The sequence below is a fragment of the Pinus tabuliformis genome, chromosome 7 (assembly GCF_031772625.1).
Source record: "Pinus tabuliformis cultivar Carrire ecotype Pingquan chromosome 7, CPIR1, whole genome shotgun sequence".
Taxonomy (NCBI): domain Eukaryota; kingdom Viridiplantae; phylum Streptophyta; class Pinopsida; order Pinales; family Pinaceae; genus Pinus; species Pinus tabuliformis.
Genome location: NC_142293.1, coordinates 1,564,455,342 through 1,564,475,688, shown reverse-complemented (window position 1 = coordinate 1,564,475,688; position 20,347 = coordinate 1,564,455,342). Strand labels below are relative to the sequence as shown.

The 20,347-nt window shown below is 40.5% G+C and overlaps 1 protein-coding gene across 2 annotated transcripts in view; it reads right to left on the bottom strand.

The window, feature by feature from the left end:
- Positions 1 to 20,347, bottom strand: part of LOC149254022 (copper-transporting ATPase PAA2, chloroplastic) — a 407,965-nt gene that overhangs the window by 335,540 nt on the left and 52,078 nt on the right. For both annotated transcript variants that reach the window (XM_089460050.1, XM_089460049.1), the window contains exons 3-4: positions 2,880 to 2,977; positions 2,680 to 2,733 (exon numbers count right to left, since the gene is read on the bottom strand). In XM_089460050.1, coding sequence (XP_089316176.1) covers positions 2,680 to 2,733; positions 2,880 to 2,977 — 152 coding nt within the window. The remainder of the gene's footprint in view (positions 1 to 2,679; positions 2,734 to 2,879; positions 2,978 to 20,347) is intronic.

Genomic DNA, 20,347 nt, shown 5'->3' with positions numbered 1-20,347 from the left:
ACACAGCCCTCATCTACTAGTCATTGGAGCCTCTAATCTAAGTCGTTGTGTCCCATTTGGTTACTATTCATCATCTTATGCACTTCCAAAGTCAAAGCAAGAGAAACATTGCCTCCTCAAGTCAATTATATGGTCAAATCAAGCAAGTCGAACCCCTCATGTGGACAATTTGTAATGTGAAAAAATTTTCTCATGAATAACCTACAGTTTTGGATGACAATTGAAAAATATATATTTTTCTTGGGAGAGGGTTTCAACTGGCCTAGAAAATATATAAGGCTAGTCCCTCCTCTCATTGTTTTTGCTGTTGAACTGTGAGATAATATTGCCATAATAGAACTTTCCATTGCAAACATTGTGTATATTGTGTGTTGATTTTTTTATTCCTGTTGTTTTTAGTGTTTGTAGTAATAGCACTTCATAAGATAGACACAGATTGTTCCAAAGTTACACAGGAATTTCCATTGAGAGGCTACAAGCCATGTGGAAGGGATAACTGGGGCACTAGTCTTCATTATACACTTTGTTGGAGGTAGTTGGACATGTTACCCACCAGCATGTGGGCAACCCCTAGAGAAAAATTTTCCCTTATTTGATACAGCCAGCCAGCCAGCAGCCCGACGTTGATCCACATGCAGCCATCTCCTTTTGCCTTTCAGCCATTTTCCAGTCAACATTTATTATCATCTAGCCAGTCCCCCAAATGAAGGCAGGTCTCCAAATATGAGATATGCTAACCATTTTTGTATCAAAGATCTTTCTTTTAATGATTTAAGACATGATAGTATGGATCAAGGGCTGACTTAGATGATGGACTGCTCTAGACCATATTCATGTTCCTCTACTTCGCCTTGGTGGTTATCCTCCGTGCCAACTCACGTGTGACCTCCCCTGAGGCCTTTTCTTGAGGGGCAATGGTAGGGGTATATGTTGAATGTATTGGTTATGAGCATGTAGTGACCGAGTGGTGCAGGGATTCCAGTGGGTGAAGAGTGATGAGTCAAGATCAGTGTTGTACAGTTTTCTCCAGGGGTGACAAGTGGCAACTTAGTGGAGGATGTCCATTTTGGATGAGAAGACTAAATTTTACTCGTACCAAAATCCTAATTCGAATGGCTATGGTTAGGCTCGTTCTTGCCAAGTTAGCCATTTCAAACCCTGATTCCATATGCTAAATTTGACTACTCCACAACCTAGTTTGACCACTTCAATATACTTGGCTTGTGCTGATTCTATCTAGCTTTATCCAATTATTTAGCATGAGAATAAAAGGCAACTCCACAAAAGATAAAAGAATTAAAGTAGAAAGCTTTTACCAATTCTGTTTGCATGGGAAAGTAATAAAGGCTAGAAAAAAGATTAAAATAGTGGAGAAAATCAACTAAAAGAGAAGCAAACTGAGTTGGCATCCATGCAAAAGATGATAGAATTTGACATGTTTTTCTGCTTTGATCCACTAGTACTAAGGGCAAACTGGTTCCCTTGAAGTGAGCTTCTATATATGAAGATTTGAGAGACAAAGTAGGGGTTAGACAATATTGTTTCAGAGAAAATTGTACAACAGACAACTCTTCACTCTTCCACCCTCCCAAACCTTAGACCACTGTGTCCACTGCAAGGAAGGAGATCCATTGCAACCTGTTGCCTATGACTCACTATGATGCAATCAATCTCTTGGCTAATATGTATTTTGGTGCAATTATCTTCGTTCTAGCTCTTTGAACCTATTGAATGTCATTCATTAAGTTGCAATGTTATGGTAGTTTACAATGCATTTGTTTTGAATCCTCTTCACCTAATGTGCACATTCACTTCACTTATGTCCATTAAGTTCATTCTTACAGCTATCTTTAGGATCAGATCTCAACCACTTATTTCTTTAAAAGTTGAACTCACCTTTAACTGCTTATTGACAGATGAAGAGCAAGTTTTTGATGTGTGCTAATCAATTGGAGTTTTATGCAGAATCTTAGTTTGATAACAGTACACAACCACTAGGGCCACCTCCCTAAGATTGGAAAAGAACCAATCTGAATGGAGAGGCATCTAGCAGTGACAGGGCTAGATGGCCTATAATTATTAAACAACTCTGCTGGTGCAGATTTGCATCATACCAGATGCATAACTTGATTGTGACATCATTGAGTCTCATGAACTTGGATGTATGGGTTTTTCTTCCTTTTTACAGTGCTTTGAGTTAATTTATGTGCTGTAAGATGTAACAGTGTTGAGATCCATTACAAACAAATAATTGCATAGGAGGAATTAAATATGAAGCAAGATTTGTGGCACTCCATTCTAAGCATTTGTGTTGGTGACGATGTATGGAAGCATGTAAAATACAACTGTTGATTGTGTTATTCCTTCATTAATGAGTCTACATCTACAATCTGTGGTATTCTTACATCTTCAAAGGTGTAGTTCACTTGTTTGGCATGCTGATATCCTACCATTTGCTTGTGAAAAAATTTGCCTCGTGCTTGATACAGGGGTCAATCTATTACAATGTAAGTATATTTTTCATTTGTCTAGCAATCACAGAGCTGTATAAACTTTCATAAAGATGTTTCCAATTTTCAATATGTACTCGCATGCATTTTTTTAAATGAAAGAAAGGGCATTCTAAAACAAAGATGACGAGCAGCAAGATTGTAAACATGAACAAGAAAAATTATGCACCGGTTCATCAAAGAATGAAGCATCCCAATTAAGGCCGGGGTATGCCAAAGAAACCTGGACAAAGTCATAAGCAGTTATCAGTAACCAGTGGAGTCAAATAAGTCTTGAAATCTCAACGTTAATTCAAATGATGGAATCATTCAAGTATACAAGAGACTGTTGCATTTTTATTTGCTAGTTCATGCTTGCATAATACATACAGCACTTATAATGAAAGCAGATATGGCTCCAAATCCAACAAGCGAGTTCATGTTTGGGGATTTCTGTATAAAAGCTTTAAATCCATCTGTAAGTAGATCTGCAGAAGCAAAGAGGAAGTCTGTGGATCAGATAGGAGATAAATGCATAAAAGATTTACACAGCTTATATAAAATGTTTTATATGTAATACAGCACCCAATCTTGTAAAAAAATTGCAAGTATGAAAACTTTGTTTCTCTAGGCAACGCCCCTAGAGACACACTCAGTTGGGTGTGGTTTGATGTTGCATGTACCTGTTTCTCCATCCCATCAATTATATTCATGTGCTCATAAATATTCATGGATTTAGTGGTATATCATTCATGGTGCCTGATTCTTTCAATATCAGTTGTGCTAGATGTTAGTTTTTCTTAATTTTAGATAATAATGGTATGTTCTATGTTTAGCACAATTTACTTCAATGTTCTTTTAGCAGCCCAATAACAATTTCCAATTATTTCCAGTAGCAATCACATTAACCATTAATCACATTGACAGTAAATGCAGATAGAAAATAAAACAAAATTGCAAAAGACAAGCCAAAACAAGAGAACACCCGATTTGGTGAATGCCAAGGAAAAACCCCAATGTGGGAAAAAAACCTTTGATCAAATATTATTATTATTATTATTCAATAGTTCAGCTAAGAGAGAGAGTACAAAAGTCAAATTGATTAGCCCAATACAAAGTCAAATCAGCCCTTTCAAATTCTGCAGTCAAACTTCAGCCCTAACCAGAAAGTCAACGTTGGTCAAAACAACAGTCAAATACCTCCTTTGAAGCTCAGTCAAAGGCAGTCAAACTCAGCCTCCAGCAATGGTCAAAGTCAACCCAAAACAATCACAAAAACTCTGGTCAAACTCAGTCAACTTGCGGTCAAAGCAGGTCAAACTACCCAGAAAACTTTGATTTCTGTGCCAATGAGTGCGGCCTCAGGAAATTGAAATTCTGCCCTCAAAACCGCAGTCAAAACTGGTCAAAACAACCTCGGTTTGTGAAAATTCCGAAAACCGGAATCCTATTGCAAAAACTAGAAATTATTCTCCTAATTGTTACTTTTTTAACAATTTATTTACTGTTTCCTACAACAAATACTGAATTACTCAAACTACAACCTACACAAATAAAACTGCGGAAGAAAAAAAGCTAGAAGAAATGCTAGCACACACATAAAATAACACAGTTATTTTCGGACAAAAGTCCCCGAAAAAGCCCAATTTGGGAAAACCAGTGCAGCAACTGAGAGTTTTAATATTAAGCAGCAACGAAATAATCTGAGTACAACTGGATGCCGTAACTGGCAATCCTACAGAGAAATACTGGCAATAAAAATCTAGTGAAGAAATCTCCTCACTCCACAAGCAAATCCAGGCTCTAACCTCAACTCAAATTGAGTCGTCCAAACTGGCTCTACGCAGCTACTGCGTCACCCTAGCGCAGTCACTTCTGCACTCAATTCGAACCAGCTTCTCCTCTAGCCATCTGGTCTACTGATGTCTCTGAAAATATCTCTCTTGGCCTCCGAAACCTCTGTCCAACTTCTGGCACTGAAACTTGGCTTTCTCCAGCAATTTCGAAATTGCCTCTAGAGGCTACTGCGTCAGCCTCATTGAGGCTCACTTGCCTCTTCGCAAATGCACTCACTGGATCTGGAAATCTTCCTTCGGCTTCAGTGTCTCTGCCCCTCTCTCACTGCTTCGATCTCACTAGCTCTCTCTCCGGCAACTGACTGTTGCTACTCTGGAAATCGATCTGTCAGTGAAATCGAACTCTGCAAGTGATTTCTCCAAGCCCCATCGACTTCTTCCTATAATCCTCTGTTGAGACTTCAACGGCCAAGATTAGATCTTAATCAATGGCTAGGATTAACTTGAAGTCGATCTGTGTGAGTTTCTAGAACATTCACACCTTAATTTAATTAATTCTGATTAATTAGTCATATTCCTAAGTTTAGACTTAGAAAATATTTAAAAACTGACTAACAATCTAATTAAGTCATTTTTAGGCAGAATTTCCAGAAACGATTTCTGGGTTTTGGAGATCTCATGCATTCTAGCCTCTCCACAAAATTTCAAAGGCTAGAACACATTTGATGCTACAAAAACTAACACTCCCTCTTAGCGAGGAATGTGTTCTAATGCTTTATTGCACATCTTGTAGAAGCACCCTGTCTCTGCATCATCACCTGTCACGCTGCTGATGTCTAGCTATTGCTGCCTATTGACCACTGCAGTGGTACCTGATGATTATATGAAGACTCCATGCCCAAGGATGATCCAGACGACACTTGTACCATCAGATATCATCAGTCAACAGAGTTTTTTAACTCTACTTTTATCTTCTCATCGTCTTTCTTGTACCCAGATTCCACACCCTCTGGAAAATTGTAATAAGTGATACTAATAATGATGAGTTTTTGAGTCTATAACAGGCCTAGGATGTTGGGAATTGATCAGCAAACGAGTACACCTTGGAGTGTTTTTTTTATCCGGTTAATTATTCCTTCTTTTTCAGAGGCGGATAATTTTCTTGGTTTTTTCACTCATTTTTTACCCCAAAGTTGGGGTGACGATTTGAAAGTTGAGCTCCTAACACATCTTAGTGTCTAGAGTCGATGTATATTAACATACTAGATCACACAAAAAATTTCGTGGAATTTGGCTAAGTCTAAGTAGGATTTTTTAATAATTAAAAATTTCCCGCAAAAATGGGATTTTTTAATTATTTTCTATGTAATGATGTAAATAAGTGCCTTAGGAAATGTTTGAGGCGTGTGACTACTCGAAATTCATCCTCAGAGGCCCAACATTATCCTAAGACCCACTTTGGGGGTCAAAAAATGACTTATAGTCCATCAAAAGCCAATTTTTCAAATTACAGTAGCAAAAATGGGGAAAAAATTCAAAAAAACGAATAATTGGAAAAATTTATAAATTTTTCCAAAGTCAAATTTTGACATGGAAATTATGTGGAGAGTCAAGGGTGATGTGGCAAGCATGTGGGACCCACCTCATAAGGTACAACAGGTTCAAGTCAAAGCAAGTCAAAAGGCTGGTCAAAGGCATCATGTAAGGTGCATGAAGTGCTACGTATGGCTACTAATTTACATGTGATTTAATTCAATTATAATGGATTTGATTTAAGCCAAAGTCTTATGTCAAAAGTGTGAGTGGGGAGTGGACCCCACCTCACCCTCCTCCTCTACGTATGGGCAATTAAAAGAGAAATATGCACATGCCATAAATGTCAAAGGTTTCAAACGCAGCAAGGGAAATCAACTAAGGGCAAACGTTTATGAAAAATTTATGGTAAATGTTTCTCCAAAGTATATTAATTGTACACGGATCAACTCAACGCAGCAGTCAAAAGGGACAGCGTGGCCAAGTAAGACAAGTCTTGTCCCCCACTAATCCATTGCCAGCCAATCAGAAAGTTAAGTTCCAGTTAAGAGGCTTGAATTGCCTTTGTTACAGCTTGATTCATCAGAGATCTACACAGATTTGGAGGGCTGAATTAAGTGTGAGATATTTCAGATTTAGTGGAGTATGTCTCCACTTTGGTCTCCATGTTACTCCACCTAGTAGTAGTCACTTATCACACAGCCTCACACTTGTAATCTGCCAGCAGACTCCTATGCAGTCAAGGAACAGTCCACAGATTTCTCACGTTGACACATCAGTTCAGCTCAGATTTGCAAGGGATATGTGTCTTTTTACTCCAGGTTTTTCACACATGAATCACTCCACTTCAAGCTAAAGAATACGCTGCCACTAGAGAAGAATCAGTGTTGATTCTCAAGGAGGAATACATAGGCCAGCAAGGCTCTATTGACTGCCAGCTATAGGATTACAAAACAGTCATATCAGCCACTTGTACAAATTCGTTTTACATTGGGATTGTCATCAAGTTACACTTGTCATTTCATTTTTCATTGGGATTGGCTCCCATAGTTCTATTTAAATGAGCCTTTGGCTCTCATACTGTATCTTTAGAAAGAGATGTTGGGCTTGTGGAGACTCTGTGAGATTTTGTATTCATCTTTCATATAATAAATGAGACTTTGGGGTACTATTGTGTTGGTGTTCTCCTTCCATTTCTTAGGGTGATGTTATTTCAATTGTTGTGCTTTACATTCTACATGTATGTTGGATTATGCTAGTTATCATTTTGCTACTTGTTTGGATTAACATATGCAAGCTATCTTGTATGGTTTTTGGGTTAGAGAAATACTCTAGGAAGAGGAGCACTAGAAGATTTTTGGTGAAATCTCTAGCCTTCTCCTCCATTGTATAATCTAATCCCTTTATGATTGCTGACATCTTTTTCCAAGTGTGTAGAGATCTTTAGATTTGGTTGAAGGATTTACTTGGGCGTGGTGTAACTCTCCAATAGACGAAATAACTCCCAAGATCAAGAATAGAAAGACCCAATCGGTTTGCCTCAAGGATCTCATCAAACGATTCTGAAAGAGGGAGTTTCTTGATCAATATCTTGTGCTTTCAAGGATTTTATTTGCTACCTAGAGCATGGTTTTAACTAGACAAATATGGAGTTCTACTTGCATGTTTTGATCTAGTTCTTGTACACTAATTGTAGATTATCATTTTGAGTCTTTCATGTCATCTTTGTCTTCTTTTCAGGATTATTTTGGCTTTCCATTTGAAAGCATTTCACTTCATTTTAAGCAAATACAATTTCATTACTTAGAGAGCTATTCTTTGAAGGCACTAGTTGTTTATGTATTTCAGGCTTATCTTGTGTATTGACGGTTATTGCTCATATTAGTTTTTTGCATATAAATCTTAAATAAATAATTTGTTTAACTCTAACAATTCTCCTAGAAACTCACATCTCTTTAACTTAACTTTTCATTAGGGACCACCCCCCTTAGCTAACCTAGGAGATAGCTTAAACGGAGGGAGAGGGGATTTAGTGTGACAACCCCTTCTCTAAGTTCCCTGCCACCAACCACACTTTGTGGGGTTGAAGGCTTTTCTCACTGACTTGTAGGTAGGTGTAGGCGGCAGGGTCAACATCTTTGGCGCCGTTGTCGGGGACAAGCTTTCTTGTACCTGGGAAATCGACTAACCTTTTGGTTTTAGCATTTTTGAACTTTAGATTTAGATTCTTGCTCAAGTGGCGACTCCACTCAATCCAAATTTTGCAAGTGTCTACTAGGAGAAATTCAAGTGGTCTAGTTAGCCCCTCTCCTGATCCTAAAAGGGTTTTTAGAGAGAGGTTGAATAGACTTTCTCATAGTAGAGCTCTTGCTAGTCTTGGGCAAGAGGCTATTTCTGATATTCATTTGCTTTTTCAAGAACAAGTAGAGCCTAGCATCATGAATGATCTTTTTTCTCCTTGTGACTTCACTAACATAAATGGATATCCTCACAATATTCCTGACAAGGCTATTCAAAAGTTGCCTTCCTTTCAAGGTAACAATGCCATTAGTGCTACATCACATGTGAAAAACTTTAATGTTTGTATCTTTAAATGGTGTAACATTGCTAACTATGAGAATGTGAAGATGAGACTTTTTGTTTATCTTTAGAAGAGGATGCTCTTGATTGGCTCACTGAGCAACCTACTAACTCATATAACTCTTTACAAGCCATTCTAACTACATTTTTAGATAAGTTTGGAGAGAAGAAGGAAAATAGGCATTTGATCAATGCCATTAGCAACATGAAGAAAAATGAGAATGAAACCATGGAGGAGTTTAACAAGAGATTCAATGAATTAGTAAAAAGCATGCCTGCTACTGTTAAACCTCCTAATGAATTTCTTTTATGCTCATATCTAGATGCTTTTGGGGTTGACACTGCCTATGAGTTGAGGAGGAAGGAGCCTACGAATCTAAGTGTAGCTCAATCTAAAGCCTTGAAGATAGAAAGGGCTAGAAAGCAATCAGGAAAATCTGAAATTCCTGGTTTCAATAGAGGGCCATCAAAATCAAATGATTCCAAAGGCAAGGCCAAGGAAGAGACTATGCATGATCCTATTAAAGAATTAACTCAACTCATCAAGAGCATGGAAGCAAATCACATTAAAGAAATGCAAGCCATGCAAAATAGGTTGGTGGCCATGGAGAGATCACAAGTGCAAAGATTCCAACCTAGGCCAAATGATAGATGGCAAAAGAATAATGGTCCTCAACAGGAGCATAGGCCTCCAAATCCATTGGAATCCACCAACATGGTAGATCGGATTCCCCCTTTTTGTAGGCCATGTAATCAGTTCCATGAAGAAGCCACATGCCCATATGTGAAGAGAATCATGGAAAGTGGCATGATAGGAAATGAACATGTAGGGACAACTGGTCAAATCAATATGTTCTCCATGGAAGATCAAATATACACCATTGAGGGAAATCAAGAGATTAACCATAGGCCTAATAATCTTGGGGTTTATAATATGATTGCAAATTTTGACGAAGTGACTAAGATTTTTGGGGAAAAACCTACACCTGGACAGAGTCTGGCTATGGCAAAACACAAAGGGATGACTTATCAGAGAAGGGATATCCAAGACCGGAATAATCACATAATTTTTTCTCCTCCTACTTCAGAATTGAATTTTTACTTAGGCAATTGGTTGATTAATGCAAAGGTTTCTATTCCAATGACAATACTTTTAAAGATACCATCTCCAAGGGCCAAGCTACTAAGTGCCATTGAAGTTACTCAAAGGGAAGAAAAGCCTAGTGACGAACCAGAAGATGAGGAAATTGTATTGAAAAGTATGAACTGTTATGTGGGGAATGAAGATCATCTACCATTTTATGTTTCTTTGATAGTGAATGATCATCTTTTACGCAACTGCATGCTTGATTCAGGGGCTTCATCAAATGTCATGACCAAGAAAGTCATGGAGCAACTAAATTTAAGGGTATCTAGGCCCTATCAGAACATATGTTCAATGGATTCTAAGAGAATTGAAGTGTGTGAGATAATTAAAGATTTATAGGTTTTCCTAGCTGCATACACAAACAGAATAATGACTATGGATATTGTTGTAATAGATGTTCTTGATTCATGGGGAATGCTCCTATCAAGAAAATGGGCATCAGATCTAAGTGCCAGCCTTCAAATGGACTTATCATATGCCACCATCCCCATGCCTAATAATACCTTTGTCAAACTTGATCGAGAGTTAGAGAAAAGATATCATGTTGAAGATCCAAGGAAACCCAACAATGAGATTATCTATAGATCATGACAGACAGGAAGTGATGCAGTGTTGACAAATTTTCTTCCTCCCTTAACAAAACAGATTTAAAACGAAGAGATTAGGCATAGCTCAAAATCTTAGGTACTTCAAATCTTCCATTAGAGCATTTTCAAGACAAAGCAGTAGGATTGGCAATAAATGCATCATCATCACCATTGCAACTAACCAAGAAGAAAAGAAAAAAGATATAAAAAATGAACCACCAGTTTTGAGCGGGATCAAGCCTCAACGCATCAATACTCGGAAAAGGAAAAAGAAGAGGTTTGGTATATCTGATGGCCACAAACATGTTAATATTGGGGCAAGTCATAAACCCAAGATAGTCAGAATTGGGCAGAGTACATCACAGAAAGAACCTATGAACTTGCCTGTGAGTAGGCAGGTTCTCAAGATGGATTTCACCAAAGACATCTGATGCCATGCGGCATCTTTTTGTATCATATTTCTAACCTTATCCCTTGTCATTTTTGTTTAATTAGTTTTATTTCATGAATAAATTATCATTTATGCTCTTAGAATAAATTTCGATATCTTCGTTTTTGTACTTTATTTCATTTGATGATATTTTGAATGGATACTGCTGATATATGTCTTTTGTCGGTTGATGCAGATTCTAGGTTCTTGCACACTATCACTTTGTATCTAGCATGCATCCCCATATGGAGCCAAATGTTGACCACTGGAGTGGCACCTGATGATTATATGAAGACTCCATGCCCAAGGATGATCCAGAGGACACTTGTACCATCAGATATCATCAGTCAACAGAGTTTTTTAACTCTACTTCTATCTTCTCATCATCTTTCTTGTACCCAGATTCCACACCTTGCGGGGAATTGTAATAAGTGGTACTAGTAATGATGAGTTTTTGAGTCTGTAATAGGTCTAAAATGTTGGAACTCAATCAGCAAACGAGTACACCTTGGAGTATTTTTTTATCTGGTTAATTATCCCTTCTTTTTCAGCGGCGGATAATTTTCTGGGTTTTTTCAATCATTTTTTACCCCAAAGCCAGGGTGATGGTTTGAAGGTTGAGCCCCTAACACATCTCAGTGTCTATAGTCGATGTATATTACCATACTAAATCACACAAAAAATTTCGTGGAATTTGGCTAGATCTAAGTAGGACATTTTAATAATTAAAAATTTCCTGCAAAATGAGATTTTTTAATTATTTTCTATGTAATGATGTAAATAAGTGGCCTTAGGAAATGTCTGGGGCGTGTGACTACCCGAAGTTCATCCTCGGAGGCCCAGCATTATCCTAGGACCCACTTTGGGGGTCAAAAAATGACTTATAGTTCTTCAAAAACCTATTTTTCAAATGACAGTAGCAAAAATGAGGAAAAAATTCAAAAAAAATGGAAGTCAAAATAAGTCAAATTTTGACATGGAAATTACGTGGAGAATCAAGGGTGATGTGGCAAAAGCATGTGGGACCCACCTCATAAGGTACAACAGGCTCAAGTTAAAAATTCAAGTCAAAGCAAGTCAAAAGGATGGTCAAAGGCATCACTAAGGTGCATGAAGTGCTACATATGGCTAATAATTTACATGTGATTTAATTCAAATATAATGGATTTGATTTAAGCCAAAGTCTTATGTTAAAAGTGTGAGTGGGGAGTGGACCCCACCTCACCCTCCTACTCTAAGTATGGGCAATTAAAAGAGAAATATGCACATGCCATAAATGTCAAAGGTTTCAAACGCAGCAAGGGAAATCAACAGAGCACAAACGTTTATGAAAAATTTATGGTAAATGTTTCTCCAAAGTATAGTAATTGTACATGGATCAACTCAACGCAGCAGTCAAAAGGGGCAGCGTGGCCAAGTAAGACAAGTCTTGTCCCCCACTAATCTGTTGCCAGCCAATCAGAAAGTTAAGTGCCAGTTAAGAGGCTTGAATTGCCTTTGTTACAGCTCGATTCATCAGAGATCTACGCAGATTTGGAGGGTTGAATTAAGTGTGAGATATTTCAGATTTAGTGGAGTATGTCTCCACTTTGGTCTCCATGTTGCTCCACCTAGTAGTAGTCACTTATCACACAGCCTCACACTTGTAATCTGCCAGCTGATAAAGACTCCTACGCAGTCAAGGAACAGTCCACAGGTTTCTCACGTTGACACATCAGTTTAACTCAGATTTGCAAGGGATATGTGCCTCTTTACTCCAGGTTTTTCACACATGGCTCACTCCACTTCAAGCTAAAGAATACGCTGCCACTAGAGAAGAATCAATGTTGATTCTCAAGGAGGAATACATAGGCCAGCAAGGCTCTATTGACTGTCAGCTACAGGATTACAAAACAGTCATATCAGCCACTTGTACAAATTCGTTTTTACATTGGGATTGTCATCAAGTTACACTTGTCATTTCATTTTTCATTGGGATTGGCTCCCATAGTTCTATTTAAATGAGCTTTTGGCTCTCATATTGTATCTTTAGAAAGAGATGTTGGGCTTGCGGAGACTCTGTTGTATTTTGTATTCATCTTTCATATAATAAAAGAGACTTTGGAGTACTATTGTGTTGGTGTTCTCCTTCCATTTCTTGAGGTGATGTTATTTCAATTGTTGTGCTTTACATTCTACATGTATGTTGGATTATGCTAGTTATCATTTTGCTACTTGTTTGGATTAACACATGCAAGCTATCTTGTATGGTTTTTGGGTTAGAGAAATACTCTAGAAAGAGGAGCACTAGAAGATTTTTGGTGAAATCTCTAGCTTTCTCCTCCATTGTATAATCTAATCCCTTTATGATTGCTGACATCCTTTTCCAAGTGTGTAGAGATCTTTAGATTTGGTTGAAGAATTTACTTGGGCGTGGTGTAACTCTCCAATAGACGAAATAACTCCCAAGATCAAGAATAGAAGGACCCAATCGGTTTGCCTCAAGGATCTCATCAAACGATTTTGAAAGAGGGAGTTTCCTTTCCTCTAGCCTACTAAGATCACATAAATTTAAATTAAATATTTTTCTTGATCAATATCTTGTGCTTTCAAGGATTTTATTTGCTACCTAAAGCATGGTTTTAACTAGACAAATATGGAGTTCTACTTGCATGTCTTGATCTAGTTCTTGTACACTAATTGTAGATTATCATTTTGACTCTTTCATGTCATCTTTGTCTTCTTTTCAAGATTATTTTGGCTTTCCATTTGAAAGCATTTCACTTCATTTTAAGCAAATACAATTTCATTACTTAAAGAGCAATACTTTGAAGGCACTGGTTGTTTATGTATTTCAGGCTTATCTTGTGTATTGATGGTTATTGCTCATATCAGTTTTTTGCTTATAAATCTTAAAGAAATAATCTGTTTAACTCTAACAATTCTCCTAGAAACTCACATCTCTTTAACTTAACTTTTCATTAGGGACCACCCCCCTTAGCTACCCTAGGAGATAGCTTAAACAAAGGGAGAGGGGATTTAGTGTGACAACCCCTTCTCTAAGTTCCCTGCCACCAACCACACCTTGTGGGGTTGAAGACTTTTCTCACTAACTTGTAGGTAGGTGTAGGCGACAGGGTCAACACTGCCCACCAACCACTACATAACTCTAATATGCATTGCATATGTGCTACTGCTGACTCTGCAAAACTACTGCCAACGCTGCATCTGCACTACAACTCCCTCTCCATTTGTTGCTGCTACAACTGCAACATCTGCAACTGAAAAGCATCCTAAATACTGAATCAACTGTGATCAGTATGATGCATCTGTCTCTCAAGACTTGGCTACTGCTAGTATATGTGCCATCACTGAGGCATGTGCGTTGTTGTTGACTCTGCACTATGCCACCTGCACTGCTACCAACTCTGCACTGCGCTCCTCAACATCTAACTGCAACTAGACTCTACATTTGTCACTCTAGCATCTGACTGCATCTACTGCCACTGATCCATCCTGCTACTAAATACTGTGGGCCCCCGTAGCAAGGTATTGATTCAAGAGGTGGACCTCCTCAAGAATCCTACCCATCTGTAGCGCTCTAGGGCTACAACACCAAATCACCCCACTTGACTCCTGGGGGTATGTCAGTAAACATGGCGAAGTCTTCCTCCAGCCTGGAGGAAAGACTATCGATCTCTACAGATGCTGCCTGTTGGTCCTACTTCTCCTCTGTGTCCTTTCAGAGAAGACACTGGGTACTGTAGTGACCAAGCTCACCACATCTGAAGCACTTGACCCTTGACTGGTCCTTCTTCTTCTTTCGTTGCTCCCCCTGTCCCTGACTAGGATCTTTCGATGCGAGGGCCACATTCTCCTCCTCCTTCCCCTGCTTCAAACCACTATTGTTGCCATTGATGGAGCTCTTTACTAGAGCTTGTCTCAACTCCTCCTGCTGCAAATCGACCCACATCCTGTCCCACCTTGGCAAGGTGTCCTTTCCCAAGATACTTTGGATGAATGCCTGCCACTCCTCTGAGACACTATTGAGTGCCAATCACACTAACTCCGTGGGTTGAGGCACTACCCCAACAGCTGCAAGCTAGTCCCGGATCTCCTCAACCCCGATGCGAAAGGGGTCTATGTCTTCCCCCCTGCATCCTGGTGCATCTCAGCTTCTCCTCTAAGTACATATTCCGTTGCTCAGAAGTGCCCTCGTACAGCGTGGTGAGAGTCTCCCACATTTCTCTGGCAGTCCCTTTGCCAGCTATGTGTGAAACAATGTGATCCCGAACACCATCATGGATCAACCTCTTTGCCCGAGCCATCTCCTTTCTGTACCCCTTCAGCTGATTTGCATCTTGGGGCACAACGACCACTGCATCAATGTATGTCTTCAACAAATATTCATCAAGAAGGAAGACATCCTTGCCTTCTAGATGACATAGTTGGAAGCGCCATCCAACCTGTCCTGATCTCGAAGTCCAACAGTGGCCATCTCAAACAATGTCGAAAATCTCCTCTTCCCTTTTGCTCAGTTTCTACCCAGCGATTCGCACTCCCTTTTGGAGTGAGAAGCTCTGCACACAATGACTGTTGATCTGCAAGGAAAATCGAACTTCTTAAGACTAGAAGTTTTGTGAGGAAAATTTTCCCTCAGCGTGTGCTCTTCTTCCACCCGATGCTAGTTATGCTCTAGCAAACTACTACGTCCAGCTAGAGATCTGCTCTGTGAAAAACATTGCTACTCCCTCTACCTCTGGAATCCCTCGATCTAGAGAGATCGAATTTTTCTGCCTCACACTCAGAAAAATCGAATCTCCTTAAGAAATTCGGCCTCTTGGCCAAGGTGACTGCGTTGCCTCTAGGGTTTCGATCTACTGCTCACACTTGAATAGCGAAACTACTTTCTTCGCTACTGAGCTCTTCGGTTGATCATCTGCGCTCTGATACCATGTGAAAATTCCAAAAGTCGGAATCATATTGCAGCAACTGAAAATTATTCTCCTAATTGTTATTTTAATTTAACAATTTATTTACATCCTATAGCAAATACTGAATAACTCACAGTTCAACCTACACAAATAAAATTGCGGAAGAATAAATGCTGGAAGAAATGCTAGCACACACACATAAAATAACACAGCTATTTTCGGATAAAAGTCCCCGGAAAAACCCAACTTGGAAAAACAAGTACAACAGCTGAGGGTTTTAATATTAAGTAGCAGTGAAATAATATGAGCACCACTGGATGTCCTAACTGGCAATCCTACAAAAAAATACTTGCAAGAAAAATCTAGTGAGGAAATCTCCTCATTCCACAGGCAAATTCGAGCTCTGACCTCAGCTCAAATTGAGTCATCCAAACTGGCTCTGCACAGCTACTGCGTCACCCTAGCGCAGCTACTTATGCACTCAGTTCGAACAAGCTTCTCCTCAAGCTGTCTGGTTTGTTGTTGTCTAGGAAAATGTCTCTCCTAGCCTCTGAAACCTCTGTCCAGCTTCTGGCACTGAAACTCGACTTTCCCCAACAAATTTGAAATTGTCTCTAGAGGCTACAACGCTGCTTTGCATCAACCTCACTGTGGCTCACTTGCCTCTCCGCAAATGCATTCATCGAATCTGGAAATCTTCCTTCGGCTTCACTGTCTCTGCCCCTCTCTCACTGCTTCGATCTCACTGGCTCTCTCTCCGGCAACTGACTGTTGCTACTCTGGAAATCGATCTGTCAGTGAAATCGAACTCTGCAAGTGATTTCTCCAAGCCCCATCGACTTCTTATAATCCTCTGTTGAAACTTCAACGGCCAAGATTAGATCTTAATCGATGGCTAAGATTAACTTGAAGTCGACCCGTGTGAATTTCTAGAACATTCACACCTTAACTTAATTAATTCTGACTAATTAGACATATTCCCTAAGTTTGGACTTATGAAATATTTAAAAACCGACTAATAATCTAATTAAGTCATTTCTAGGCAGAAATTCTAAAAACGATTTATGGGTTTTGGAGATCTCGTGCATTCTAGCCTCTCCACAAAATTTCAAGGCTAAAACACATCCGATGCTACAAAAACTAACACGGTCAACGCTAGTCAAATTGTCTGAAATTCTACAATTTCGGTTATGTGATTTAGCCCAGAAACTCTGTCCTCCTAGCCGCATGTGAGAGAGAGAGAGAGGTTGCCCAAGTTGTACGAACTAATCTGATGAAGATAGAAAAGAATGTGTGTGATGGTAGTCCAAATGAGGTGTGAGGTCTCTTCTATTTATACACTTTGTTGAGGGTGAAGAGACACATCCATTGGGCTTCTTGAGCCTACATTTAGCTGATGCTGACCTAAACAATTTGCACATGTGTGGTCATAAATTCAAAATCACACTTCTGCTTGTTCGAATGAGATGATCTTTATATCAATCTTGGACCTCTCGAAAAGGGGAATCCAATGCAATCATCATCTCCATCAAATGAGTTGTCCCAAGGTGGAATTTGGCCCTACTTTCCAATTTTAACACTCCCTCTCAACTAAGGTGAATTCCACCTGTCAATCCATCTGTTGTCATCATGCCATCCTGTCGTCATGAACCATCTTTGTCACCTCTGCTCTGCTGAACCATGAAGTAATAATGAAGAAGAATTGATCGAGAGTGAGTCACAATACCTTACTACTCTCTACTGACAAAAGTCAATCCAGAGGTAAAAACTCAAAAGATACCAGATCAAGTTGTTGAACACCATGCATCCTAGACATAGGGAGTACGGGTGTACACGATGCGTCCATCGGTAGTGCTATGGTCCCTATCCACGTTTCCCAACTCATTGGCCAAATGAGAGGTACTTCCCATTAATCTCGGACTCCATGGGCAGGATGTATGTTGGGGCATCTGCAAGAGAAGGTGAACCACTCAGCCTGCTCATATGCCATATAGGATAAGGTGAACCACTCATCCGATGCATATGTCAATCATAGGGGAAGGTGAACCACTCACCCTACGTAAATGTGTCCACAATCATAGGGGAAGGTGAACCACTCACCCTACACACATGTCAACCATCATGGGGTATCACAAGGGAAGGTGAACCACTCACCTTGTACCTAGTGCACAACTAGGGGAAGGTGAACCACCCACCCTATGGTCACTCATAGCTCCAAGAAGCAATGTTAATAATATCGCCGAAAAAATATCGCAGTATTTCCTTGCCTAAAAATATCGCGATATTTCGGAAAAATAACGCTCGACAACCCAAAAAATTATCGAGCAGGCTAGGCCACTGCTAGAAAAAGCAATTTTGGTCATTTCATTTGATCATTTTCGTTTTTGAGTCTTGGAGAAGAAAGGGGAAGAGCTTTGTGATGGTTGTCAAGGAGGGATTGTGTAATATTCCTAATTAGCCATGGCTAATTGGAATATTCGATTTTGTTTAATTTTTGTCTTCTATAGTTATTTGTAAATAAAAAAGTGAGGAAGGAGGACATAACTCACTTTTAGAATTAAAAAAAAAAGTCACTTCCTAGTAGCTCAACGTTGTGACTTAAAGGGGAGCCAAGGGGGCCAAAGGGGGACGCAGAAATGGAGACCACGCAGACACATGGAGGGATTGCGCAGGAGGGAAGAAACATGTGGCAAGAGAGGAATCACGCAGGAGGAGGTGAGCCTTGGGATTGAGAGAGGCAAAGGCTATAAAGGAGGAGCCCCCTCATTTTGATCATTTAGTTATGAGCATTCGTGATAGTCATTTCGACTTAGAGCACGCTGGCTGTTTAGCTAGTCTGCAGACTATTTAGTGCATTGAGTGTCTCCATTCGGAGATCTCACCCTTAGCCCCGGGGGACTTCGAGTGCCTGCTCGGGCAAGGCAGTTTTCAGCAGTCTTTTGTAGGAAGATTGATCTTGGGAGTGAGGAGGAACTGAGCATTTTTGGATAACTGCGCAGCGTTGAGAGAGGGACGCAGTTCTTTTGGTGGGAGTTCCGGATTGAGGTTTTTGCGAAGGATTTGAGCTGGGAGATTGAGCAAGGGATCAGCCCTTGCATATTGGAGGATTTTGGCAGAGTTTCGGGCGGAGTTTTGGAGGGTTCCATTCTGTGGCAGCGCAGAGCCTTGAGGGATTGCGTAGATCCTCAAGGGGGCGATTTTCGGGGGTCAGCCATTTTGGAAAAGCTTTCTGGGTTTTTCTGGGTTTTCTGAGTAGAGGCGGATTCCAGAGTTTCAGCATTTTCTGAGGAGGGGAACAGCCCCAAATCCTCATTTGATTTCTAGCAGTAGCAGCAGCACGACAGTTCTCCAACAGCGTCCACGCAGTTCAGAGAGAGGCCATTCCTTTGCTATTCTGAGTGTATTTCTTCACTTGCCTGGTGCAAGTCGAGGTGCCATCCTTCTGATCACCTCCTATACTCATTCCATTACTCAGTATAATAAAATGGCTTAGCATTTCTCTCTGCATTTCTCGAGTATCTGCTTATATCTCATGTTTACATTATTACATGTTGCACCACTGTTATTTTTATCATTTTGAGTTTCCCGGTTATTATATTATTTGTGCGTATTTGGTTGGAGTTTACTAGGGTTTTGGGGAATATCTTTGAAACGGGATATTACAGTGGTATCAGAGCATAGATCTGGCTCAGCCTGTGGAGCTAGCAATCTATGACACCGGGGGAAAAACCCTACATCTGTTACAGAGGTCGGAGATACAGGGACACTGGGCGTAGGCTGGAGAACACTTACAAAGAGGGAGATTGTGTTTCGGTGGTGGACGCAGAACAAGAGGAGCCTGTGGTGGACGCAGGACAGAGGGAGCCTGTAGTGGACGCAGAGCAGGAGGATCCAATGGCAGATGATGATGGGAAGAGTTTGCGGATATGCTCCTCAAATCCATGCAGGATCTATCGAGGCAGATTGAGGTGATCTGGCAGAGATTCACGATAGTAGAGGCCAGACAGCGTGAGAGCCCACGGGTTTTTCAGGTTGGTGAGGGATTGGGCGCATCCCACCATTTGCCAGAGCAGCGTGATACTACGCAGCAGGTGGCCTCACATGCCCCTACACTCTACCATGCCCACTTTCTTAGGAGCCGACACGGGGGCCGTAGCCCAGCAGGAGGCAGAGCCCAGACATATGGGTGATTATTTTGCAGAGTACCAGGCCTATGGGCAGGAGTTCAGGGAAGCCCTCTCATTCAGAGATTTTGTTCAGCTCCAGCGGGATAGTAGACCCCGCGACCATCATAGAGGATACCGGCATTACCATGATGGTGACACCCATCGTGCAACGAGTAGATTCCACTTGCCTATGTTTGATGGTTCATCAAACAGTTCGGCAAAGTCTTGGGTGGAGAAGCTGGACATTTATTTCCAGCTTAACCAGATGTCGGAGACAGAGGCCATCAAGGTGGCAAAATTGCATTTGGATGGTGAGGCCCAAGATTGGTGGTTTCATGGGATGGTTACACTAGGGCACTCCACAATGACGACATATGCCGAGTTTACCAGGAGACTGATGGAGCGATTTGATCGTAGGGATCCAGAGCAGCATTTTGTTGAGCTGACGAGGCTCAAACAGACAGGGAGCCCAGAGACCTACATTGCAGATTTCTTGCTGGTCTCTGTGATGGTGCCAAACCTATCCACGACACGAAGGGTCTATATGTATGTTGAGGGGTTAGCAAAGCCACTTCGGGGTTTAGTCCGATCCACTAGACCAGCCACACTCCAGGACGCTATCAGCAGGACCTGGGACTTATAGGATGTCTTACCCAGGACCTGGACACCTTACCCCAAGAGACAGAGTTTTCAGTCTAAGGGGAAG